Genomic DNA, 27,782 nt, shown 5'->3' with positions numbered 1-27,782 from the left:
CGTTCACCTTGATGATTTCTAGGTCGAGTTCCAAACTGGGTCACGTGTCGTCAAAAACTAGGTCAGTAGGTCAAATAATAGAAAAACCTTGTGACCTCTCTAAAGGCCATATTTTTCATGGGATCTGTATGAAAGTTGGTCTGAATGTTCATATTGATGATATCTAGGTCAAGTTCGAAACTGGGTCACGTGCGGTCAAAAACTAGGCCAGTAGGTATAAAAGTAGAAAAACCTTGTGACCTCTCTAGAGGCCATATTTTTCATGAGATCTTCATGAAAATTAGTGAGAATGTTCACCTTGATGATATCTAGATAAAATTGAAAACAGGGTCACGTACCTTCGAAAACTAGGTCAATAGGTCAGATAATAGAAAAACCTTGTGACCTCTCTAGAGACCATATTTTTCAATGGATCTTCATGAAAATTGGTCAGAATTTTTATCTTGATAATATCTAGGTCAAGTTCAAAACTGGGTCACATGAGCTCAAAAGTAGGTCACTATGTCAAATAATAGAAAAAACGACATCATACTCAAAACTGGGTCATGTGGGAAGAGGTGAGCGATTCAGGACCATCATGGTCCTCTTGTTTTTAGCTCACCTGTCACATAGTGACAAGGTGAGCTTTTGTGATCACGCAGCGTCCGTCGTCCGTCCGTGCGTGCGTGCGTCCGTCCGTCGGTAAACTTTTGCTTGTGACCGCTCTAGAGATCACAGTTTTTGTGGGATCTTTATGAAAATTGGTCAGAATGTTCACCTTGATGATATCTAGGTCAAGTTCGAAACTGGGTCACGTGCCTTCAAAAACTAGGTCAGTAGGTCTAAAAATTGAAAAACCTTGTGACCTCTCTAGAGGCCATATATTTCACAAGATCTTCATGAAAATTGGTCAGAATGTTCACCTTGATGATATCTAGGTGAAGTTCGAAACTGGGTCACGTGCGATCAAAAACTAGGTCAGTAGGTCTAAAAATAGAAAAACCTTGTGACCTCTCTAGAGGCCATATATTTCAAAATTTCTTCATGAAAATTGGTCAGAACGTTCACATTGATGATATCTAGGTCAAGTTCGAAACTGGGTCACGTGCCATCAAAAACTAGGTCAGTAGGTCAAATAATAGAAAAACCTTGTGACCTCTCTAAAGGCCATATTTTTCATGGGATCTGTATGAAAGTTGGTCTGAATGTTCATCTTGATGATATCTAGGTCAAGTTCGAAACTGGGTCACGTGCGGTCAAAAACTAGGTCAGTAGGTCTAAAAATAGAAAAACCTTGTGACCTCTCTAGAGGCCATATATTTCATGAGATCTTCATGAAAGTTAGTCAGAATGTTCACCTTGATGATATCTAGGTCAAGTTCGAAAGTGGGTCACGTGCCCTCAAAAACTAGGTCAGTAGGTCAAATAATAGAAAAACCTTGTGACCTCTCTAGAGGCCATATTTTTCATGGGATCTGTATGAAAGTTGGTCTGAATGTTCATCTTGATGATGTCTAGGTCAAGTTCGAAAGTGGGTCACGTGTCATCAAAAGCTAGGTCAGTAGGTCAAATAATAGAAAAACCTTGTGACCTCTCTAAAGGTCATATTTTTCATGGGATCTGTATGAAAGTTGGTCTGAATGTTCATCTTGATGATATCTAGGTCAAGTTCGAAACAGGGTCCTGTGCAGTCAAAAACTAGGTCAGTAGGTCTAAAAATAGAAAAACCTTGTGACCTCTCTAGAGGCCATACTTGTGAATGGATCTCCATAAAAATTGGTCAGAATGTTCATCTTGATGATATCTAGGTCAAGTTCGAAAGTGGGTCATGTGCCATCAAAAAGTAGGTCAGTAGGTCAAATAATGAAAAAACTTTGTGACCTCTCTAGAGGCCATACCCTTGAATGGATCTTCATGAAAATTGGCCAGAATGTTCACCTTGATGATATCTAGGTCAAGTTTGAAACTGGGTCTCGTGCCTTAAAAAACTAGGTCAGTAGGTCAAATAATAAAAAACCTTGCGACCTCCCTAGAGGCCATATTTTTCATGGGATCTGTATGAAAGTTGGTCTGAATGTTCATCTTGATGATATCTAGGTCAAGTTTGAAACTGGGTCAACTGCGGTCAAAAACTAGGTCAGTAGGTCTAAAATTATTAAAATATTTTGACCTCTCTAGAGGCCATATTTTTAAATGGATCTTCATGAAAATTGATCTGAATGTTCACCTTGATGATATCTAGGTCAGTTTCGAAACTGGGTCACATGCGGTCAAAAACTAGGCCAGTAGGTATAAAAATAGAAAAACCTTGTGACCTCTCTAGAGGCCATATTTTTCATGAGATCTTCATGAAAATTAGTGAGACTGTTTACCTTGATAATATCTAGGTAAAGTTCAAAACAGGGTCACGTACCTTCGAAAACTAGGTCAATAGGTCAAATAATAGAAAAACCTTGTGACCTCTCTAGAGGCCATATTTTTCAATGGATCTTCATGAAAATTGGTCAGAATTTTTATCTTGATAATATCTAGGTCAACTTCAAAACTGGATCACATGAGCTCAAAAACTAGGTCACTATGTCAAATAATAGAAAAAACAACGTCATACTCAAAACTGGGTCATGTGGGAAAAGGTGAGCGATTCAGGACCATCATGGTCCTCTTGTTGTTTTTAGCTCACCTGTCATAAAGTGACAAGGTGAGCTTTTGTGATCGCGCGGTGTCCGTCGTCCGTCCGTGTATGCATGCGTCCGTAAACTTTTGCTTGTGACCACTCTAGAGGTCACATTTTTCATGGGATCTTTATGAAAGTTGGTCAGAATGTTCATCTTGATGATATCTAGGTCAAGTTCGAAACAGGGTCACGTGCCTTCAAAAACTAAGTTAGTACGTCAAAAAATAGAAAAACCTTGTGACCTCTAGAGGCCATATATTTCAAAAGATCTTCATGAAAATTGGTCAGAATGTTCACCTTGATGATATCTAGATCAAGTTCGAAACTGGGTCACGTGCCTTAAAAAACTAGGTCAGTAGGTCTAAAAATAGAAAAACTTTGTGACCTCTCTAGAGGCCATATATTTCAAAAGATCTTCATGAAAGTTGGTCAGAATGTTCACCTTGATGATATCTAGGTCAAGTTCGAAACTGGGTCACGTGCCATCAAAAACTAGGTCAGTAGGTCTAAAAATAGAAAAACCTTGTGACCTCTCTAGAGGCCATATATTTCACAAGATCTTCATGAAAATTGGTCAGAACGTTCACGTTGATGATATGTAGGTCAAGTTCGAAACTGGGTCATGTGCCATCAAGAACTAGGTCAGTAGGTCAAATAATAGAAAAACCTTGTGACCTCTCTAAAGGCCATATTTTTCATGGGATCTGTATGAAAGTTGGTCTGAATGTTCAACTTGATGATATCTAGGTCGTGTTCGAAACTGGGTCACGTGCGGTCAAAAACTAGGTCAGTAGGTCTAAAAATAGAAAAACCTTGTGACCTCTCTAGATGCCATATATTTCAAAAGATCTTCATGAAAATTGGTCAGAATGTTCACCTTGATGATATCTAGATCAAGTTCGAAACTGGGTCACGTGCGGTCAAAAACTAGGTCAGTAGGTCTAAAAATAGAAAAACCTTGTGACCTCTCTAGAGGCCATATATTTCACAAGATCTTCATGAAAATTGGTCAGAACGTTCACCTTGATGATATGTAGTTCAGATGCGAAACTGGGTCATGTGCCATCAAAAACTAGGTCAGTAGGTCAAATAATAGAATAACCTTGTGACCTCTCTAGAGGCCATATTTTTCATGGGATCTGTATGAAAATTAGTCTGAATGTTTATCTTAATGATATCTAGATCAAGTTCGAAAGTTGGTCAGGTGCCATCAAAAACTAGGTCAGTAGGTCAAATAATAGAAAAATCTTGTGATTTCTCTAAAGGCCATATTTTTCTTGGGATCTGTATGAAAATTGGTCTGAATGTTCATCTTGATGATATCAAGGTCAAGTTTGAAACAGGGTCATGTGCAGTCAAAAACTAGGTCAGTAGGTCTAAAAATAGAAAAACCTTGTGACCTCTCTAGAGGGCCATACTTGTGAATGGATCTCCATAAAAATTGGTCAGAATGTTCATCTTGATGATATCTAGGTCAAGTTTGAAACTGGGTCACATGCTTTAAAAAACTAGGTCAGTAGGTCAAATGATAAAAAAACCTTGTGACCTCTCTTGAGGCCATGCTTTTCATGGGATCTGTATGAAAGTTGGTTTGAATGTTTATCTTGATGATATCTAGGTCAAGTTTGAAACTGGGTCAACTGCGGTCAAAAACTAGGTCGGTAGGTCTAAACTTATTAAAATCTTTTGACCTTTCTAGAGGCCATTTTTTTCAATGGATCTTCATGAAAATTGGTCTGAATGTTCACCTTGATGATATCTAGATCAGTTTCGAAACTGGGTCACGTGCGGTCAAAAACTCGGCCAGTAGGTATAAAAATAGAAAAACCTTGTGACCTCTCTATAGGCCATATTTTTCATGAGATCTTCATGAAAATTAGTGAGAATGTTCACCTTGATGATATCTAGGTAAAGTTCAGAACAGGGTCACGTACCTTCGAAAACTAGGTCAATAGATCAAATAATAGAAAAACCTTGTGACCCCTCTAGAGACCATATTTTTCAATGGATCTTCATGAAAAGTGGTCAGAATTTTTATCTTAATATCTAGGTCAAGTTCAAAACTGGGTCACATGAGCTCAAAAACTAGGTCACTAGATCAAATAATAGAAAAAAACGACGTCATACTCAAAACTGGGTCATGTGGGAAGAGGTGAGCGATTCAGGACCATGATGGTCCTCTTGTTTGTTTTAGGCATTTGGCGACGTACAGAGGTAACCCTGCATAACTCGGGTGTCATTTGATTGTACATAGGAACATTTCTGAAAATAATCTAGAAGGCCTAGAGCTAAGATATTTGACATGTTGCACTGCCAAGTTTGTTCAAATCATGACCCCCTTGGTGAAATTGACACAGCCCAGGGGGTCACTTGATTGTACGTAGGAAAACATTTCAAAATTTTCTTAAAATAAACCAATAAGCCAAGAGCTAAGATATTTGACATATAGCATTGCCTGGTGAACCAGTATTAATTTTATTAAAATATTGACCCAGGGTCAAAATTTACCTCCACCCGGGGGGTGACTTGATTGTACATAAGAAAATCTTCAAATCTTTACTTGTAATAAACCAGAAGGCCTAGAGCTAAAATATAGTAGTGTCACTACTATAGTATAATGTAGTGTCTAGTGGAGCTCTTAAAAGAGTGTTCAATGCATGATGACAAAGTAGGTCAAATTGACCATGTCCTGGAGGTCACTAAATAGGAAAATAGTCAAAGTTTACTCCACCTTGACGGTCAATTGATTTAACAGAGACTTGTATATAATATATAACCTTCTGTGAAAGTACATGAGCTAGAGCTTGAAGTGGACCTCTTAAATGATGGACCCAGGTCAAAATCAACTCCACCCCGGGGGTCAGTTGATTACATAGGGGTTGGTCAATTGATTTTACATACTAGGATTGTATATGGAAAATAAAAAAGTCACAGAAGTCAACCATCACACAAACTTGTGTTGGATGTCCATTCTTAGTGTGACTGTCTAGTTGTTCCTTGTGTGACAGTTGTGTCCATTCTTGTGTGATGGTCACACCTACCCAAGAGTTGCAAAATTTCTAATCACACAAGTATTAAAAAATTTGTTTTAATATGTCACAGAAGTCAACCATCACACAAGCGTTGGATGTCCATTCCTAGTGTGACTGACTAGTTTTTACTTGTGTGGCAGTTGTGTCCATTAATTGGTCAGTATGAAAAACGTAAATATACGCAAGCAGCAGCAATAAACATGGAAGTTAATGGCGTCAATATACGTGTGTAGCATGAGAAGGGTTAATAAATCACAGACGTCCATTCCTAGTGTGACTGTCTAGCTTTTACTTGTGTGGCAGTTGTGTCCATTCTTGTATGAAGGTCAAACATACCCTTTAGCTACATACATTTTAAAGTCACGTTAGTATAAAAAATCTGTAAAGACAAGTCACATAGGTGTCCCATCACACAAGTGCATCATTTTTTAGCTCATCTGATTTTTTGAAAAAAATGATGAGTTATTGTCATCACTTGATCTGCGTCGGTGTTGGCATCGGCATCGGCGTTGCTGGGTTAAGTTTTATGTTTAGGTCAGCTTTTCTCCTAAACTATCAAAACTATTGCTTTGAAACTTGGAACACTTGTTCACCATCATAAGCTGACCCTGTACAGCAAGAAACATAACTCCATTCTGCTTTTTGCAAGATTTATGGCCCCTTTTGTACTTAAAAAATATCAGAAATTCTTGGTTAAGGCCAAAAAAAATGTGTGGTTCCTATTACATGGCCAAAAAAAATAGGGTAGGTAGGTAGGGATTTTTTTTTTTTTGAAACAATGGTGTATCAGTACCGGTGCTTTTTATGTACCCTTTGGTTACTAATCACTCCCTGCAGCATGTTAACCTTCTTTTCATGAAATTTCCTTGCTACTTTATTGCTTTCTTCTCCTGATCTGTATATTTATTTCGTTCTTTTAATTTTATGTTCACAGTAACATAGCTTGCAAAGTGAATGTTTGACATGTGAAACGTATTAACCATCACAGGACCTGTGTATACAGGTTAGAAAAGTACCAATAACATGAGTCAAAGATGGAGATATATTATATATTTAGTTTATTTATGCATTCTGAATATTACTAAGACCCAAACACATGCCAGGAAAACGGCACTCAGATAAAAATATTTCAGACACAGGCCCTCATCTAATACAATCTGTACATTTTGTAATTAACTTGAAAAAGGTTAATTTTGCATATATTTTATTATCATGGTAAAGTTTTATAACATAATATTTTCTTGAAGATTGACTTTATTTCTATGTTTAAATATTTAATAGCTTTCAGTTGGAGGATATATTTTAAGTTATCATATTTTGCACATTGTCTAAAAGTGGGTGGGGTTTGGTGCCCTTGCATGTTTTTATTTTTGAAAAATGCCTCAATATAAGAGCTGCTTTTGCAACAGTTGTCATATTTTTCTTAAATACAGACTTTTTATTGACTGTTTATTCAGATTGCACTAGAAAATCTCGTAAAAAATGACAGAAATATCCGAAAATCATGATTGCGAAAATGGTGACAAATACGGAAAAGCGAAGGAAAGCATCAAATTCTTGATAAAATACTTGTTTTCAATTTTATTTCTATTCAATACTTACGTTTTCTGCTTATTCAAAGCATTGGGCCAAAATGATTTGTTATAGACCGTAACGGCAGATCGGCTCATATGATAGTATCAAGCACACAAAATAACGATTTTAATTATGCAATTCGTTGTTCAGTATAAAGTCGGCAAACCGTAAAACAATATAACATAAGTTGTAGGCAGGGGTCGCGCTGTCGGTCGCCCCAAAATCTGATGTTATTTTGGATCAGTTGGCCAAAGTTTCTAGCGACAACTCGGGCCGAGACATTTTTTTTCAATGACTCCAAAGATCATCCTATATCTAAGTCGCTGTAAAGTCGGCCACTTCTTCTAATTATCGCCTCCGGGTGAAATCCAAAATGCCGAGTTTTTCAGACTTGTAATCTGTTTACTTTAAGTTGTAATAACTTGATTGTAAATTGTCGCTAATAACAGTAGGCTATACCACTAATTAACAAGTGGTACAAACACGATAATTGGCTGCTCTTTTTTTTTTTTTTTTTTTTTAATTTTAAATTGCAAGATTTATGGCCCCTTTTGGACTTAGAAAATATCAGATTTCTTGGTTAAGTTTTATGTTTAGGTTAACGTTTTCTCTTAAACTATCAAAGCTATTGCTTTGGAACTTGCAATACTTGTTCACCATCATAAGCTGACCCAGTACATCAAGAAACATAATTCCATCCTGCATTTTCAATAATTATTGCCCCTTTTGGACTTAGAAAATCAGTTTTCCTGGTTGAGTATTATGTTTAAGTCAGCTTTTCTCATAAACTATCAAAGTTATAGCTTTAAAATTTTCACCATCATAAGCGGACGCAGTACATCAAGAAACATAACTCTATCCTGCTTTCTGCAAGAATGATGGCCCTTTTTAGACTTAGAAAATCATGGGTAGGACAATATTTCTATTATACAAAAAAAATCAGATGAACGTCAGCACCCGCAAGGCGGTGCTCTTGTTGTAAAATTTCTTTTAATAAGTCACAGAAGTCGACCATCACCTTAGTGTTGGATGTCCATTCCTAGTGTGACTGTCTAGTTGTTACTTGTGTGACAGTTGTGTCCATTCTTGTGTGATGGTCACACATATCCAAGAGTTTCAAAGTTTCTAATCACATAAGTATTAAAAATTGGTTTTGATAAGTCACATAAGTCAATCATCACACAAGCATTGGATGTCCATTCCTAGTGTGACTGTCTAGTTTTTACTTGTGTGGCAGTTGTGTCCATTCTTGTGTGAAGGTCACACATACCCTTGAACTACATACACTTTTTTTCAAGTCACGTAAGTATAAAAAATCTGTAATGACAAGTCACACAGGTGTTCCATCACACAAGTGCATCATTTTGTGTACCTCCGTCCGTCCGGAGCCATATCTAGGAAATGGTTGGGAATATTTATTTTAAACTTCATATACATGTTCACCACTATGAGTTCTTGCGGCCCGTCAAGTTTCAGTCAGATTGCCCAAGTAACACCAGAGTTATGGCCCTTAGAAATTTCTAGTGTTAACTATATTGGGTACTATAAATATGACAATTTCTGCATCATAATTTTTGATATATTTGACCTAGAAGTATGAAACTTAAACAGAATTTAGATCACCATAATGTGGTTGTGTACACACAATTTCGTTTGGATTTATTTGTAAATTAAGAGTTATTGCCCTTTAATTGTATAAAAATCCATATATTTGTACATAACAAACTTACCATTTGGTAGAATTTTATTAAATTTCTTTCATTCTTTTCCATGAAAATTTATTGTGAACATGTGAAGTTGTGTACCCACACCTGGTCACCCCCTTACCTTGATCACACCCCTCCCTATCCCCCGACCCCCCCTCCCAAAAGAAAAAAGATATAAAAAAAATCCTTATTTAAATTTTTTTAAACAAACTTCATATACATGTTCTCCCCTATGAGGTTATGGGGCCCATCAAGTTTCAGACAGATTGCCCAAGTAACGCCACAGTTATTGCCCTTAGAAGTTTCCAGTGTTAACTATATAGGGTACTATAGATCGACAGATATGGCAATTTCTGCATCATAACTTTTGATATATTTGACCTTGAACTATGAAACCTTAATAAAATTTAGGGCACTATAATATGGTTGTGCACACACAATTTCGAACGGGTTTCTTTTGTAACTTCAGAGTTGTTGCCCTTTAATTTTCTAAAAATCCACATATTTGTACATAACAATTTACCATTTGGCAGAATTTCATTAAATTTCTTTTATTCTTTTCTGTGAACATTTATTATAAACATGTGAAGTTGCGCACCCTCACCTGGTCACCCACTTGCCTTGGTCACACCCCCTCCCCCTCCCTCCCCCCACCCCCCACAGCCCAAATTTTTTTTTTTTTATTTCTTATTTTAGATTTTTTTCAAACTTTCTATGATTATTTATCAACATGCAAGTTGTACCATTCCCCCACCTCACTCCTCCACCCAGTCATGCCCACCACTGATCATGCATCCTCTGCCCCCCACCCCCCTCCCCAACTTAACCCTTTTACCCTTTTTTTTATTCATTTTTAATTTTCCATCAATATTTATAATCAACATGTGAAATTTTGTTTCTTCTCCCGTTCCCCCGCACCCCCACCCCCTAAAAAAATAAATATATCTATATATATATATATTTCCATTCCTTTTTTTTTTTTAGATGTTCAAACCTTCAACATATTAAGTTGTGACTGCACAAACCTTGTCCTCAGCCATGTTCAAGATATCTTACCTGTGTTCTCTTAAGAACATCTGTTCTTTTAAGTTCAAATGTACATGTTAAACAGGAACACCTGGTGCCAAACCACTCAAAGACAATATTTCGTTCCAGTTAAACTTCAAGCTCACATTTCAATTAACTGCATTTAATTTTAAAAGCTAAGCTTATTACAGTAAGCATATCCCATTCAAAATAAATTCTTTAGTCAGGATCAAAGTATCATACATTTATTATGTACTCTTTTATTAAACATTTGTTTTCTGTTAAATTGATTTTGACTAATGAAATTATTTGCTTCTTATTAACATCCTTAACTTTTTGCCGGATATATTTTTTTGCCATTCCTCACCACAAACCCTTTCGGCAGAGGATACCAATTCATCGAATTTGCTTGTTTTCCATGATTTCAGTGAACATAACTGAGTTTATTTATATAGATTAATCAGATGGCCACAGCCCCAGATTCACAAAGGTTGAAGTTATTACGGGAAGTAGCTGGAACCAAAGTTTATGATGAAAGAAAAGAAGAAAGTAAAGATATTCTCAGAGAAACAGGTAATTAGTGTCTGGTTAGTATGTCTGCATGTAATGTTGCAGTGGCTTTCACTGGAGTTATATGAGCTATTGTGATCGCTGTTCGTCTGGTGTCCGTCTACACTTTCCTTTAAACAACATCTCCTCCTAAATCACCAGGCCAATTTTGATGAAACTTCACAGGATGTTTCTTTGATGGTCTTCTTTGATAATTATTCAAAGAATTGAATTCCATACATAACTCTGGTTGCCATGGCAACCAAAATGAAAAATTAAAAAAATATTCTGTCCAAAAGCACAGGTTCTAGGGCTTTGATATTTGGTATGTAGCATCATCTGATGGTCCTCTACCAAGATTTTTCAAATTATCCCCCTAGGGTCAAATATGGCACTGCCCTGGGGGTCACATGGTTTCTATAGAATTATATAGGGAAAAACTTTGAAAATCTTCCTGTCCAAAACCACAGGGCCAAGGGCTTTGATATTTGGTATGTAGCATCATCTAGTGGTCCTGTACGAAGATTATTCAAATAATCCCTCTAGAGTCAAATATGGCCCCGCAGCGGGAGTCACATGGTTTATAAAGACTTATATAGGGAAATTTATGCCCCTGGTGTGAAAAGATGCCCTGCCCTGGAGGTCACTTGTTATAATTATGAGTTATATAGGAATAACTACTTCAACAATTATCAGATCATATTTCCTAGGGGGTCTCCGTGGCCGAGTGGTTAAGGTCGCTGACTTCAAATCACTTGCCCCTCATCGATGAGGGTTCGAGCCTCACTCGAGGCGTTGAATTCTTCATGTGAGGAAGCCATCCAGCTGGCTTACGGAAGGTCGGTGGTTCTACCCAGGTGCCCGCTCGTGATGAAATAATGCACGGAGGGGCACCTGGGGTCTTCCTCCACCATCAAAGCTGGAAAGTCGCCATATGACCTATCATGTGTCGGTGCGACGTTAAACCCAACAAAAAAAAAAAAAAAAAAAAAAAAAAAAAAAAATATTTCCTAGACTGTTAAATTATAATTACCTGATGACCCGAAGCGATTAGGGATCACCTGACTGTGACCTTGACGTACTGACCTACTTTCTTGTTTTTTTAGCTCACCTGTCTTGAAGTGACAAGGTGAGCTATTGTGACCGCTTGATGTCCGTCGTGCGTCGCCAGTCTTGCGTCGTGTGTCGTCCGTCAACAATTTCTAAAAAAATCTTCTTCTTGAAAACCACTGGGCAGAATTACACCAAACTTCACAGGAATGATCTTTGGGTGGCCCCCTTTCAAAATTGCTCAAAGAATTGAATTCCATGCAGAACTCTGGTTGCCATGGCAACCAAAAGGAAAAACTTAAAACATCTTCTAGTCCAAAACCACAGGGCCTAGGGCTTTGATATCTGGTGTGTAGCATCATCTAGTGGTCCTCTACCAAAATTGTTCAAATTATCTCCCTAGTGTCAAATATGGCCCCGCCCCGGGGGTCACATGGTTTATATAGACTTATATAGGGAAAACTTTGAAAATCTTCTTGTACAAAACCACTTGGCCTAGGGCTTTGATATTTGGTTTATAGCATCATCTAGTGGTCCTCTACCAAGATTGATTAAATTATCCCCCTAGGGTCAAATATGGCCCCGCCCTGGGGGTCACATGGTTTATAAAGACTTATATAGGGAAAACTTTGAAAATCTTCTTGTACAAAACCACATGGCCTAGGGCTTTGATATTTAGTATGTAGCATCATCTAGTGGTCCTCTACCAAGAATGTTGAAATTATCTCCCTAGGGTCAAATATGGCCCTGCCCCGGGGGTCTCAAGTTTTACATAGACTTATATAGGAAAAAAAGTTTTAAAATCTTGTCTGAAACCACAACACTTAGACCTTTGATATTTGGTTCGTAGCATTGTCTTATGCAGATATGATTTTTTTCCGCTTTTAAGCGGAAATCCGCTCCTCACTCCCTCAGAGACCGATTTTTATGCCCCCACTTTGGGGGGGGGGAGCATATAGATTTGCTCTTGTCCGTCCGTCCGTCCGTCCGAAAATGTTGTGTCGCGCGTAGCTCTGAAAGTATTTGACGTAGAGTCACAAAACTTTACAGGAATGTTGGTCAGCATGTGTAGTTGTGCACCTGGGGTTTCGCGTCCAGATTCATTCAGTCATGTAGAAGTTATGGCCCCTGACTTTGTAAAACTTGGTCATTTTAATGTTGTGTCGTGCCTAGCTCCAAAAGTATATGACCTAGAGTCACAAAACTTTACAGGCATGTTGGTCAGCATGTGTAGTTGTGCACCTGGGGTTTCGCGTCGGGATTCATCCAGACATGTAGGAGTTATGGCCCCTGACTTAGTAAAAAATTGGTTATTTTAATGTTGTGTCGCGCATAGCTCCAAAAGTATATGACCTAGAATCACCAAAGTTTACAGGAATGTTGGTCAGCATGTGTAGTTGTGCACCTGGGGTTTCACGTCTGGATTCATGCAGTCATGTAGAAGTTATGGCCCCTGACTTTGTAAAAATTGGTCATTTTAATGTTGTGTCGTGCCTAGCTCCAAAAGTATATGACCTAGAGTCACAAAACTTTACAGGCATGTTGGTCAGCATGTGTAGTTGTGCACCTGGGGTTTCGCGTCCGGATTCATCCAGTCATGTAGGAGTTATGGCCCCTGACTTAGTAAAAAATTGGTCATTTTAATGTTGTGTCGCGCATAGCCCCAAAAGTATTTGACCTAGAATCACCAAAGTTTACAGGAATGTTGGTCAGCATGTGTAGTTGTGCACCTGGGGTTTCGCATCCAGATTCATTTAGTATTGTAGGAGTTCTGGCCCCTGACTAATGTCATGTAGTGGGGGCATCTGTGTCCCATGGACACATTTCTAGTTTATGATCGTTTCCAATTTTTTTATGACCACTGAAAAATCCGATTTTTTCGAATCCGTTTCAGTATTTTCACCACATTTCGGCATTTAGAATCGCACAGCTTCCGCTTCTAAACTCAGCAGCCCTTTTTTACGCCGATTTTGGGGCCGAAATTCGGCCCCATTCCCCAGGCAGAATAATATACTTTTATCCCCAACTACACTAAAATTTTGTAAGTCGTTTTTATCAGCGAAAATTTCCACCACCGCCGATGGATTATTAGATCTTAATGTATATTGTGGCCTCAACGCGAAATTAGTCTATCTGCTTCTATTTCTATATACACATAGACTAGTTTCGAGTTGAGGCGACGATATGCGTTCTAACAAACGCCGCAATCGGAACATCTCAGATATTACCGTAAGCGTCGGTCATCGGTAATTTTCCCCAAAGAAAAACCTTTCTGTTCCGGAATTATAATAATAACAAGCCGATTCGCAGAACGAAAAAATAGGAAATATTGTAACTTAAGTGGAAGGCTCACAAATAATTTGCGCGAACGTCGCGTTCATTTCAATCGACTCAAAAATTTCAATCGCGTTCATTTCAGTCCACGTGTAAACATTTCTGTGTGCCCAACATTTCACTTGTTAAATTTCATTGAAGAAAGTTTGAGATACAAATGAACTAAAGCAGTTCGATTGGTTATTTCACGTGCCCAAGGTAAAGCATTGATACACGGGGATGGTTTTTTAAGCACCTCCCATGTGCTTCGAAACGAAGTGCTAATCATACCTTTAGGTGGTATTTTCGCTATACAGTAATATGTATGGAGTAGATTGTGAATTGAGATTTATATATAATGCAATTTAAAGCATTTAAAAAGCTTTTTAAAAGTCATAAAATAAAAAAAACACAACTCTACTTTTGATAAATGACCTTATATTAAGTTTGAAATACAAAGGTCAAAAATAAAGAACTAAATATTAATGCTTAATAAACATCTAAGTAGTGAAAAATACCCATTAAAGGGAGATAATTCAAAAATTGCAAACTACTAAAGGAATAATTATTTAATTAATTATTATTATATTTCTTATAAATATGAATGAATTTTTATGAAATAATAAAAAGAACCACTTAAAAAACATGAGTTTTGAAATTGAAATTAGATGCCAGGGGCCTAGAATGCAGGATTTTTCACCATTTACCCAAGAGCTTCTGGGGGCCTTAAGTGGCTCCCAGACCCCCGGCAGTAATTTTCAGCTTTTTTATGCCCCACTTCGAAGAAGGAGGGGTATATTGTTTTGCAGATGTCGGTCGGTAGGTCGGTCGGTCTGTCGGTCGGTCGGAATGTAGACCAATCCGTTTCCGGATGATAACTCAAGAACGCTTGGGCCTAGGATCATGAAAGTTGATAAGGAGGTTGGTCATCACCAGCAGATGACCCCTATTGATTTTGAGGTCTGTATGTCAAAGGTCAAGGTCACAGTGACCCTGAATAGTAAAACGGTTTCCGGATGATAACTCAAGAACGCTTGGGCCTAGGATCATGAAATTTGATAGGGAGGTTGTTCATCACCAGCAGATGACCCCTATTGATTTTGAGGTCAGTATGTTAAAGGTCAAGGTCACAGTGACCCTGAACAATTAAACGGTTTCCGGATGATTACTCAAGAACGCTTGGGCCTAGGATCATGAAAGTTGATAGGGAGGTTGGTCATCACCAGCAGATGACCCCTATTGATTTTGAGGTCAGTATGTTAAAGGTCAAGGTCACAGTGACCCTGAACAATTAAACGGTTTCCGGATGATAACTCAAGAACGCTTCAGCCTAGGGTCACGAAAGTTGATAGGCAGGTTGGTCATGACCAGCAGATGACCCCTATTGATTTTGAGGTCAGTATGTCAAAGGTCAAGGTCACAGTGAACAGGAACAGTTAAATGGTTTCCGAGCAATAACTCAAGAACGCTTGGGCCTAGTTTCAGGAAAATTGATAGTTAGGTTGGCCATGACCAGCAGATGACCCCTATTGATTTTGAGGTCATTAGATCAAAGGTCAAGGTCGCATTGGCCAGGAACAGTTAAACAGTTTCTGATCTTGTCCAAAACCATAGGGCCTAGGGCTTTGATATTGGGTATGTAGCAAAATCTAGTGGTCCTCTACCAAGATTGTTCAGATTATTTCCCTGGGGTCAAATATGGCCCCATCCCTGGGGTCACATGGTTTATATAGACTTATATAGGAAAAAAAATTTGAAAAACCTCTTGTCCAAAACCACAGGGCCTAGGGCTTTGATATTTTGTATATGACATCATCTAGTGGTCCTCTACTAAGATTGTTCAAATTTTTCCCCAAGGGTCAAATATGGCCCCGCCCTGGGGGTCACATGGTTTACATAGACTTATATAGGGAAAAACTTTGAAAATCTTCTTGTCCAAACCACAAAGACTATGGCTTTGATATTTTGTAATGTAGCATCATCTAGTGGTTCTCTACCAAGGTTGTTCAAATTATCCCTCTAGGGTCAAATAAGCCCCGCCTCAGGGTTCACATGGTTCATATAGACTTATATAGGGAAAAACTTCGAATATTCATGTCCATAACTTACATCATTCAAATTTGGACGACATGTATAGTTTTGAGTGGCAAGATGAACCTTGACATGAGTTGACCTTGATCTTGACCTAGTGACCTACTTTCACATTTCTTTAGCTACAGCCTTCAAATTTGGACCACATGCATAGGTTTGTGTACTGAAACAAACTTTGACCTTGTTATTGACCTAGTGACCTACTTTCACATTTTTGAAGGTACAGACTTTAAATTTGGACCACATGCATAGTTTTTTGTTCCAAAATAAAATTTGACCTTGATTTTGACCTCGTGACCTACTTTCACATTTCTCAAGCTACAGCCTTCAAATTTGAACCACAAGCATAGTTTTGTGTACTGAAATTAACTTTGATCTTGAGATTGACCTAGTGACCTACTTTCACATTTCTGAAGGTACAGGCTTCAAATTTGGATCACTTGCATAGTTTTATGTTCCGAAATAAAATTTGACCTTGATTTTGACCTAGTGACCTACTTTCACATTTTTCAAGCTGCAGCCTTCAAATTTGAACCACATGCATAAGTGAGCATATAATTTGTTCCTTATGCAATTACTAAATGCATCAAGGGGGGCATTTCGTGTTCGACGAGCTCTTGTTGGCTAGGTTGCAAAATCATGTCTGCTTATGGTCCACAACCAAAATTGTTCAAATTGTTCCCCTTGGGTGAAAAGAGGCCCTGCCCTGGGGGTCCCAAGTTTTATATAGACTTACATAGGAAAAAGCTTTAAAAATCTTCTTGTCTGAAACCATACGACCTAGGCTTTTGATATTTGGTATGATGCATTGTCTAGTAGTCCTCTACCAAAATTATTCAATTTATGCCCCTGGGGTTAAAAGAGGCCCCGCCCTGAGGTCACTTAGTTATTATGTGAGTTATATAGGAAAAATACTTAAAAAATCATCTGATCCTATTTCCAAGACTGTTTAATTATAATTACCTGATGAACCCAAGTAATATGATGTCACTTGACTGTGACCTTGTGAAACTTGGTCACGTGCGGTCTAAAACTAGGTAAGTAGGTCTAAAAATAGAAAAACCTTGTGACCTCTCTAGAGGCCATACTTTTCAATGGATCTTCTTGAAAGTTAGTCAATATGTTCACCTTGATATCTAGGTCAAGTTTGAAACTGGGTCTGTATGAAAATAGGTCTGAATGTTCATCTTGATGATATGTAGGTCTAAAAATAGAAAATCTCTATACTTATGAATGGATCTTCATGAAAATTGGTCAGAATGTTCACCTGGATGATATATAGGTCAAGTTCGAAACTGGGTTACGTGCCCTCAATAACTAGGCCAGTAGGTCAAATAAAAAAAACCTTGTGACCTCTTTAAGGCCATATTTTTCATTGGATCTGTATGAAAGTTGATCTGAATGTTCATCTTGATGATATCTAGGTGAAGTTCGAAACTTGGTCAGCTGTGGTCAAAAAGTAGGTCAGAAGGTCAAAAAATAGAAAAACTTTCTAGAGGCCATATGTTTCAATGGATCTTCATGAAAATTGGTCTGAATGTTCATCTTGATGATATCTAGGTCAACTGGGTCATGTGGGGTCAAAAACTACGTCAGTAGGTATAAAAATAGAAAAACCTTGTGACCTCTCTAGAGGCCATATTTGTCAATAGATCTTCATGAAAGTTGGTCAGAATGTTCACCATGATGATATCTAGGTCAGGTTGAAAACTGGGTCATGTGCCTTCAAAAATTAGGTCATTAGGTCAAATAATAGAAAAACCTTGTGACCTCTCTAGAGGCCATATTTTTCAATGGATCTTGATGAAAATCGGTCAGAATTTTTATCTTTATGATATCTAGGTCAGTTCAAAACTGGGTCATGTGGGGACACGTGAGCGATTCAGGACCATCATGGTCCTCTTGTTTCAAGACTTATTATTGATTTGTTGTACAAAAGCGGAAATTTTTCATTTGATGAGCCATTTCTTGCTGTTTAAAAGTGAATTTAACCCTTTACCACACCGATACGTTTATCAACATATCTATCGATTACCAAACAGATACGTATTGATCGGTGTCTATCGATTACCCGATAAAAACGTATATCATCGAGTATTGACCATTTGAACAAAAACGTGTATCCCCGTATCTCATAATCAATCGCTTTATTTTCATTCTTTTCCTAAAGAAACGAATTCCGGATGTTTACTAATGCAAAGTATGGTATTTCGTCATCATTATTTATGTAAAAGATCATGTGGTTGCTATTTAAATTTATCGAGTACTTTGCAACCAAAGACACCGGGGTTTTTTCCTACATGTGCACGACGCTACGTCATGGAAAATTACTGTGAAAACTAATTGCAAGTGGCCGGTTTGCGGGACTTTCCTCGTTCTAAAAATAACAACCATTTAACACCTACCGTATTTTCCCGAATTAAGGCCCCCCCTCTAATTAACGCCCCCCACCCATTTTGGAGGGGGAAAAAAAGTCAACAAGAATGGGAAAAAATCACCTACCTCATTTTTATAAGTCCACATAATAAGTGATTTACAGTACTAAAATCCAATGCATTAAAAATTAAACACACTTTTAAACAGTCCATGTACCGTAAGTCCAAAACATTTGTACTAAGTACGGTACGTAACAGAAAATTAAACGGTAAATACATTTTTGATTTGTTTTTACACCACTCGCGCACACGCTTCCTGCCGACTTTAAACAAACTTGCAGCAATGTGTTTACGATATACCCTTTTCTTCGGCAGTTTTAAGAACTTTTAATTTAAAAGCAGGCACAGCAGCGTGTCAAACCATTAACATTGTGTATTGCGCTATTAGCTACCCGCATGTACTAAGGAAAATGTTATCGGAGTACACAGCTGTTTGGGTCATGACGTAATGTGTAGTGTCGCGAGCGTGTCAAAAAGCGAGACATGGAATACACCAGGTACCGTATTTAAATGCATAAAAGACACACTGCATTAAATTGGATGCCAAATAATTTCGTTTTAGGGGGATTAAACAACACAGAAACACTTTACAGCTAGTTTGAACGATGTTTTTAAGTTTTGTAAAAATTTTCATTTTTTATTTTTTTACCTCAAATAAACGCCCCCTCTTTGGAAAATGTAACGCCCCCGGGGGCGTTAATACGGGAAAATACGGTAAGTATTTTTAAATGTGTAAGGTCATGAACATGATATATGCGGAGTTCCCATAAACAACAATTTGTGTTTACGACGGCTTGGAATTTATGGTCTTATATAACAGGAAGTGTTAATCAAAACAGAAGGACCGCGACTTCCAAATACTTTATGACACCCAAAGAGTTAATTGCAGCGGAAGTCACCCGTGATGTACCGGCGATTGATCATCAAAAAATTATGTAATGTTATCTAAAAATATTTTAATCTTTAGCCCAAGTATTTTTCGGTTACGAGCTTCGAGATTGGCGATCTTTTTGACAAAAATTTTGTACTTTCAATGAAGTAACGATCCGTTATTTATGTTGTGTTATTCAGTATGTAAGTTGTTATTTTAGCTAACCTGTCACAAAGTGACAAGGTGAGCTTTTGTGATCGCACGGTGTCCATCGTTCGTCGTCCGTGCGTCAGTCCGTAAACTTTTGCTTGTGACCGCTCTAGAGGTCACATTTTTGATGGGATCTTTATGAAAGTTGGCCAGAATGTTCAGCTTGATGATATCTAGGTCAAGTTCGAAATTGGGTCACGTGCCGATAAAAACTAGGTCAGTAGGTCTAAAAATAGAAAAACCTTGTGACCTCTCTAGAGGCCATATATTTCATGAGATCTTCATGAAAATTGGTCAGAATGTTCACCTTGATGATATATAGGTCAAGTTCGAAAGTGGGTCACGTGCCCTCAAAAACTAGGTCAGTAGGTCAAATAATAGAAAAACCTTGTGACCTCTCTAAAGGCCATATTTTTCATGGGATCTGTATGAAAGTTGGTCTGAATGTTCATCTCGATGATATCTAGGTCAAGTTCGAAACAGGGTCATGTGCAGTCAAAAACTAGGTCAGTAGGTCTAAAAATAGAAAAACCTTGTGGCCTCTCTAGAGGCCATACTTATGAATGGATCTCCATAAAAATTGGTCAGAATGTTCATCTTGATGATATCTAGGTAAAGTTCGAAAGTGGGTCACGTGCCTTCAAAAAATAGGTCAGTAGGTCAAATAATGTAAAAACGTTGTGACCTCTCTAGAGGCCATATTTTTCATGGGATCTGTATGAAAGTTGGTCTGAATGTTTATGTTGATGATATATAGGTCAAGTTTGAAACTGGGTCATGTGCCTTTAAAAACTAGGTCAGTAGGTCAAATAATAGAAAAACCTTGTGAACTCTCTAAAGGCCATATTTTTCATGGGATTTGTATGAAAGTTGGTCTGAATGTTCATCTTGATGATATCTAGGTCAAGTTCGAAACTGGGTCACGTGCGGTCAAAAACTAGGTCAGTAGGTCTAAAAATAGAAAAACCTTGTGACCTCTCTAGAGGCCATATATTTCATGAGATCTTCATGAAGTTGGTCAGAATGTTCACCTTACATGATATCTAGGTCATGTTCGAAAGTGGGTCACGTGCCGTCAAAAACTAGGTCAGTAGGTCAAATAATAGAAAAACCTTGTGACCTCTCTAGAGGCCATATTTTTCATGGGATCTGTATGAAAGTTGGTCTGAATGTTCATCTTGATGATACCTAGATCAAGTTCGAAAGTGGGTCACGTGCCCTCAAAAACTAGGTCAGTAGGTCAAATAATAGAAAAACCTTGTAACCTCTCTAAAAGCCATATTTTTCATGGGATCTGTATGAAAGTTGGTCTGAATGTTCATCTCGATGATATCTAGGTCAAGTTCGAAAGTGGGTCACGTGCCTTCAAAAAATAGGTCAGTAGGTCAAATAATGAAAAAACGTTGTGACCTCGCTAGAGGCCATATTTTTCATGGGATCTGTATGAATGTTGGTCTGAATGTTTATCTTGATGATATCTAGGTCAAGTTTGAAACTGGGTCAACTGCGATCAAAAACTAGGTCAGTAGGTCTTGAAATAGAAAAACCTTGTGACCTCTCTAGAGGCCATACCCTTGAATGGATCTTCATGAAAATTGGTCAGAATGTTCACCTTGATGATATCTAGGTCAAGTTTGAAACTGGGTCACATGCCTAGGTCAGTAGGTCAAATAAAAAAAAAAACCTTGTGACCTCTGTAGAGGCCATACTTTTCATGGGATCTGTATGAAAGTTGGTCTGAATGTTCATCTTGATGATATCTAGGTCAAGTTTGAAACTGGGTCAACTGCGATCAAAAACTAGGTCAGTAGGTCTTGAAATAGAAAAACCTTGTGACCTCTCTAGAGGCCATACCCTTGAATGGATCTTCATGAAAATTGGTCAGAATGTTCACCTTGATGATATCTAGGTCAAGTTTGAAACTGGGTCACATGCCTAGGTCAGTAGGTCAAATAATAAAAAAAACCTTGTGACCTCTCTAGAGGCCATACTTTTCATGGGATCTTTATGAAAGTTGGTCTGAATGTTCATCTTGATGATATCTAGGTCAAGTTTGAAACTGGGTCAACTGCGGTCAAAGACTAGGTCAGTAGGTCTAAAATTAGAAAAATCTTTTGACCTCTCTAGAGGCCATATTTTTCAATGGATCTGAATGTTCTGAAAATTGATCTGAATGTTCACCTTGATGATATCTAGGTTAGTTTCGAAACTGGGCCACATGCGGTAAAAAACTAGGCCAGTAGGTATAAAAATAGAAAAACCTTGTGACCTCTCTAGAGGCCATATTTTTCATGAGATCTTCATGAAAATTAGTGAGAATATTCACCTTGATGATATCTAGGTAAAGTTCAAAACAGGGTCACGTACCTTTGAAAACTAGGTCAATAGGTCAAATAATAGAAAAACCTTGTGACCTCTCTAGAGACCATATTTTTCAATGGATCTTCATGAAAATTGGTCAGAATTTTTATTTTGATAATATCTAGGTCAAGTTCAAAATGGGGCACATGAGCTCAGAAAATAGGTCACTATGTCAAATGATAGAAAAAACGACGTCATACTCAAAACTGGGTTATGTGGGAAGAGGTGAGCGATTCAGGACCATCATGGTCCTCTTGTTTTTGTTTTTAGCTCACCTGTCATAAAGTGACAAGGTGAGCTTTTGTGATCGCGCGGTGTCCGTCGTCCGTCCGTGTGTGCATGCGTCCGTAAACTTTTGCTTGTGACCACTCTAGAGGTCACATTTTTCATGGGATCTTTATGAAAGTTGGTCAGAATGTTCATCTTGATGATATCTAGGTCAAGTTCGAAACAGGGTCACGTGCCTTCAAAAACTAAGTTAGTACGTCAAAAAATAGAAAAACCTTGTGACCTCTAGAGGCCATATATTTCAAAAGATCTTCATGAAAATTGGTCAGAATGTTCACCTTGATGATATCTAGATCAAGTTCGAAACTGGGTCACGTGCCTTAAAAAACTAGATCAGTAGGTCTAAAAATAGAAAAACTTTGTGACCTCTCTAGAGGCCATATATTTCAAAAGATCTTCATGAAAGTTGGTCAGAATGTTCACCTTGATGATATCTAGGTCAAGTTCGAAACTGGGTCACGTGCCATCAAAAACTAGGTCAGTAGGTCTAAAAATAGAAAAACCTTGTGACCTCTCTAGAGGCCATATATTTCACAAGATCTTCATGAAAATTGGTCAGAACGTTCACATTGATGATATCTAGGTCAAGTTCGAAACTGGGTCATGTGCCATCAAAAACTAGGTCAGTAGGTCAAATAATAGAAAAACCTTGTGACCTCTCTAAAGGCCATATCCTCTTGTTATGTAAAAACATACTGATTCCTTTTCAGCAGAGGATCTATAGACTATAAATCGAACTTTAAAAAAAATTAAATTTTATGAATTTCAATTTGAAACCAATCCAAAACAAAAAGTTGTGTCTAAAAATATATTTTCCTTACTTTAACCCTTTATATCTTCGAAGCACAAAGAGAAACTACAATGAATTTTGTATCATCGGAAAGAGAATTTAAATTACTGTAATCTTTATATTGACAAAAATAATGTCAAACTTACAGAAAATATAAAAATAATGATATTATTAACATTAGGGGTGTAACGATACATCGAACTATCGGTGCATTGCGATACTAAGTGTCCCGATAGCATGCATCGATAGAAAAGTCACGATCCAATAACAATCGCCGATAGTTCCTTCAACAATCGATAGTTTCGATAGTTTTGAAATTTTAGTAAATACAGAAATAATTTATAATTTATAAACCAAGAAACAGAGCCAGCTTTCATTTGCGCCTCGGAAAATGTTTACGTCTCCATTACAATAATTACCCTCACGGAATTTAACTACCATAAAGGACTGAGAAGTCTGGAGATAATTAATAAATTTAGTTTCTTAGAAACTTTGATTAAATATATTTAAATAACCTGTTAATCTTAGATGAGAAAATGTACTATGGACATGGAGAAAGAAGGATATTTGTATTATACAGCAAACTGTTCGGTAGGGGCCTTCATTTAGTGCTGGTACACCTTAAACCGATCCGTTAATTTTCGTCTTTTTCGATGCTTTGGGTTATTAAACATGTTGACACTCGCAACAAAATGGCCGATTCGTTTGAGTATACCTTGCATAGGTTTATTGTTTTACTTATTGTTCCAAAGCTAAGGAAGTCAAGAAATATTTAATGTTAGAATTATTTCTGTCCATTTCATTTATACAAACATCTCAATGTGTGTTAACAGCAATTATAAACAGTGCCGTCTCTTACACTGTGCAACAATGCCAGTTGGTAGCTTTACTGTATAAAATAGGATGGCCGATAACTATTGCAATAGTATCGCAATAGTAACCTGCAATAGAATAGTATCGCAATAGTTTTTAAGCAATATCAATAGTATTGCAATAGTCAAAATTGGCCTCAATAGTCACCCCTAATTAACATGTGTGTGTATCACAAAATAATGCCAACACCTCTGTTCAGATAAGACAGTCGGGCTTATCAGCCATATACTGATTATTGATTATCACTTATCAGTGTTATGTAAAGGAGTTATTTTTGGCATCTGTTCTGTGTGGTAAAGGGTTAACCTCTGTTACAGAAGGGTGAAGGTTTAGACATCTTTGAAAATACTGAGTTACATGCGGTAAATGTTCTTTATTTTGCATTTATTCTTTAGTTTACATAATGTGGAAGAAATGTAGGTAGGTTTTACTTCTGTCCTATGGTTATTTTTGAATGCAGAGAGTAAGGCCATAATTTTTCAGTGTTTGAGCATAATTTCTATCCAATTGAATCCTTTTACTTGAGGCTCCCCAGAAAAAAATGTTATCGATAGTTTTATTTTGTGTTTTAGAATTGTTACACAATACTTTGAGGTTTCTTTTATCAAAATGTTTGGTATAATGAATTCTCTGCGATTGTTTTGCGCAGTGGTTATCACTGTAAAATTTGTCTCTGTTTGAGCTTGAGGAAATAACATAAATTATACAAAATTAAAAACACACACACAAACGGACATGGTAAAAGTTGTTTAAAAAATGCAACACAGTGCAAAAACAATGTTAACTTAAATACTGTATCAAGTTAATGCAATTATTAAACATTACCATTATGGGTCCACTATCTTAATATAACCTGAAATACAGTTGAAAACGGATGTGAAAACAGGCCCTGCCCTGGGGGTCCCAAATTTAACATAGACTTATATAGGGAAAAAAAATAAAATCTTCTTTTCTGAAATTTTAAGGCCTTTGATATTTGGTATGTAGCATTGCCAAGTGGATCTCTAGCAAAATTATGCACCTTGGGTGAAAAGAAGCCCTGCCCTGGTGGTCACTTGTTATATGAGTTATATAGGAATAAATACTTCAAAAATTATCAGATCATATTTCCTAGACTGTTTAATTATAATTACCTGATGACTCTAGGAGATTAGGAGTCACTTGACTGTGACCTTGAGGCCACATTTAAAAAAGTCTTTGTTTGCTGTCTCCCGACCCTATATTTTAAAGTTGGGTAGGTAGGTAGGCAATTACTTTTATTTTTTTTTGGTGGGGGGATTATACTTTCACCAGTAGATATATCTATGATCCTTTCGTACAGAATATTTGTTCTGTAAAATTAAGACAAATCTGTATATGTTGTATAAAAGGATGAAATTAAATAATACAATTTAAACTTTCTTACTTTCTTACTTATTATTTTGCTTACTTTAAATCTATGCGGCACTTGTCATATCACAACTTAAAAAAAAAAAAAAAAATAAAAAAAAAATTGACCAGCATTGTCCAATAAAAACTTTTGGGGCGCAGCATTTTAAGTGGGTAGGTAGGGAGACAGCAAACAAACATATTTTTGTACCCCCCGACAACAAAGTTGTAAGGGGGGGTATACTGGTTTCAGGTTGTCTGTCTGTCTGTCCGTCTGTCCGTAGACGCAATCTTGTGCGCACCATCTCTCCTTATCCCCTTGACACAATTTAATGAAACTTCACACAAATGATCAGTACCAACAGTAGTTGTGCATGGGGCATGTAAGGTTCTTTTAGAAAAAAATTTTGCAGAGTTATGGGACTTTGTTTTTTTGTTACTATACTATATACATAGACACAATCTTGTGCACACCATCTCTCCTCATCCCCTTGACACAATTTAATGAAACTTCACACAAGTGATCAGTACCAACAGTTGTTGTGCATGGGGCATGTAAGGTTCTTTTAGAAAAAAAATTTGCAGAGTTATGGGACTTTGTTTTTTTGTTACTATACTATATACATAGACACAATCTTGTGCGCACCATCTCTCCTTATCCCCTTGACACAATTTAATGAAACTTCACACAAGTGATCAGTAACAACAGTAGTTGTGCATGGGGCATGTTAGGTTCTTTCAGAAAAAAAATTTGCAGAGTTATGGGACTTTGTTTTTTTGTTACTATACTATATACATAGACACAATCTTGTGCGCACCATCTCTCCTCATCCCCTTGACACAATTTAATGAAACTTCACACAAGTGATCAGTAACAACAGTAGTTGTGCATGGGGCATGTTAGGTTCTTTCAGCCACAAAAATTGCAAAGTTATGGGACTTTGTTTCTTGTTAACATACTATGTACATACAGTCTGCATATGCAATCTTGTGCGTGCCTTATCTACCAAACCCTTGCACACAATTTATTGAAACTTCACACAAGTGATCAGTACCAACCCTAGTTGTGCATGGTGCATGTTACGTTCTTTTAGATAAATATTCTGCATAGTTATGGGACTTTGTTTTTTGTTACTATACTGTATACATACAGTCTATATACATACAGTCCGCATAATTATGCAATCTTGTGTGCGTCAAATTGCAATGTACTGTGTCAGTGCATGCGGGGGGTACATTCATCACCTTTAGTGATAGCTCTAGTTAATATTGGCCCGACCTACTGCCTTTCTTTCTTGTTTTTTAAGATACAGCCTTGAAATTTGGATGACATGTACAGTTTTGCACACCAGTCTTAAAACTGACTTTCAGTGACCATGAATTTGAGCTACTGACCTACTTATTAATAGTTTTGCATCAGTTTACCATTTGAAACATGTGGCTCATTACTCAGGTGAGCGATTCAGGGTCATCATGCCCCTTATGTTAAAACTTATGCTCCCATTTTCAAATCACTCTGCGTCCGTGGTCCGTCGTCCTTCCTTCCGTCCGTCCGTCCTTCCGTCCGTTAACAATTTCTCGTTATCGCTTCTCCTCAGAAACTACCAGGAGGATTTTGACCAAACTTTGTCAGAATGATGTATTGGTACCCTAGTTGTGTCCCCCTGAAAATCAGACTGGTTCAACCATTTTCCCCCACCTTGGTTAAAGATTTTTTACACTTTCTCTTTTTTCTCCTTATCTCTGTAATTACTTGATGGATTTGTTTCAAACTTAAAATAGTTATTCCTCATCATCACCCACATCATATGGAACAAGGGCCATAACTCTCACACCAATATTTCCTGAATTATTCCCCCTTTTTACTTAGAATTTCAGGTTAAAGTTTTGATGCACTTTCACTCTATTTTAATTATTACTAAATGGATTTGATTCAAACTGAAAGTAGTTGTTCCACATCATCTCCCACATCATATGACACAAGGTCCATAACTCTGATACCAATATTTCCTGAATTATCCCCCACTTTAACTTAGAATTTCAGGTTAAAGTTTTGATGCACTTTCACTCTATTTTAATTATTACTAAATGGATTTGATTCAAACTTAAAATAATTGTTCAACATCATCACTCTCATCATACAACACAACAGCCATAACTCTTGCACCAATATTGGATGAATTATTTCCCCTCTTTACCTAGAATTTGAGGTTAAAGTTTTGGTGCACTCATTATCTCAGTTATTACTAAATGGATTTGATTCAAACTTAAAATAGTTGTTCCACCTTATCACCCACATCATATTTCACAAGGTGCATAACTCTGGCACCAATTTTTAGCTCACCTGAGCATAAAGTGCTCAAGGTGAGCTTTTGTGATCGCCCTGTGTCTGTCGTCCGTCGGTGTCCGTCGTCGTCGACAATTTGACTGTTAACACTCTAGAGGTCACAATTTAGGCGCAATCTTAATGAAACTTGGTCAGAATGTTACTCTCAATAAAATCTTGGATGAGTTTGATATTGGGTCATCTGGGGTCAAAAACTAGGTCACCAGGTCAAATCAAAGGAAAAGCTTGTTGACACTCTAGAGGT

At 37.4% G+C, this 27,782-nt stretch overlaps 1 protein-coding gene across 1 annotated transcript in view; it reads left to right on the top strand.

Moving 5' to 3' along the window:
• LOC123546154 (structural maintenance of chromosomes protein 3-like) overlaps positions 1-27,782 on the top strand; it is a 446,003-nt gene that overhangs the window by 84,921 nt on the left and 333,300 nt on the right. Inside the window, exon 7 of the mRNA XM_053551316.1 lies at positions 10,448-10,565. Within this exon, the coding sequence (XP_053407291.1) occupies positions 10,448-10,565 (118 nt within the window). The remainder of the gene's footprint in view (positions 1-10,447; positions 10,566-27,782) is intronic.

Source organism: Mercenaria mercenaria, chromosome 9 (assembly GCF_021730395.1).
Source record: "Mercenaria mercenaria strain notata chromosome 9, MADL_Memer_1, whole genome shotgun sequence".
Taxonomy (NCBI): Eukaryota; Metazoa; Mollusca; class Bivalvia; order Venerida; family Veneridae; genus Mercenaria; species Mercenaria mercenaria.
This window is presented reverse-complemented; position numbering and strand designations above follow the sequence as displayed.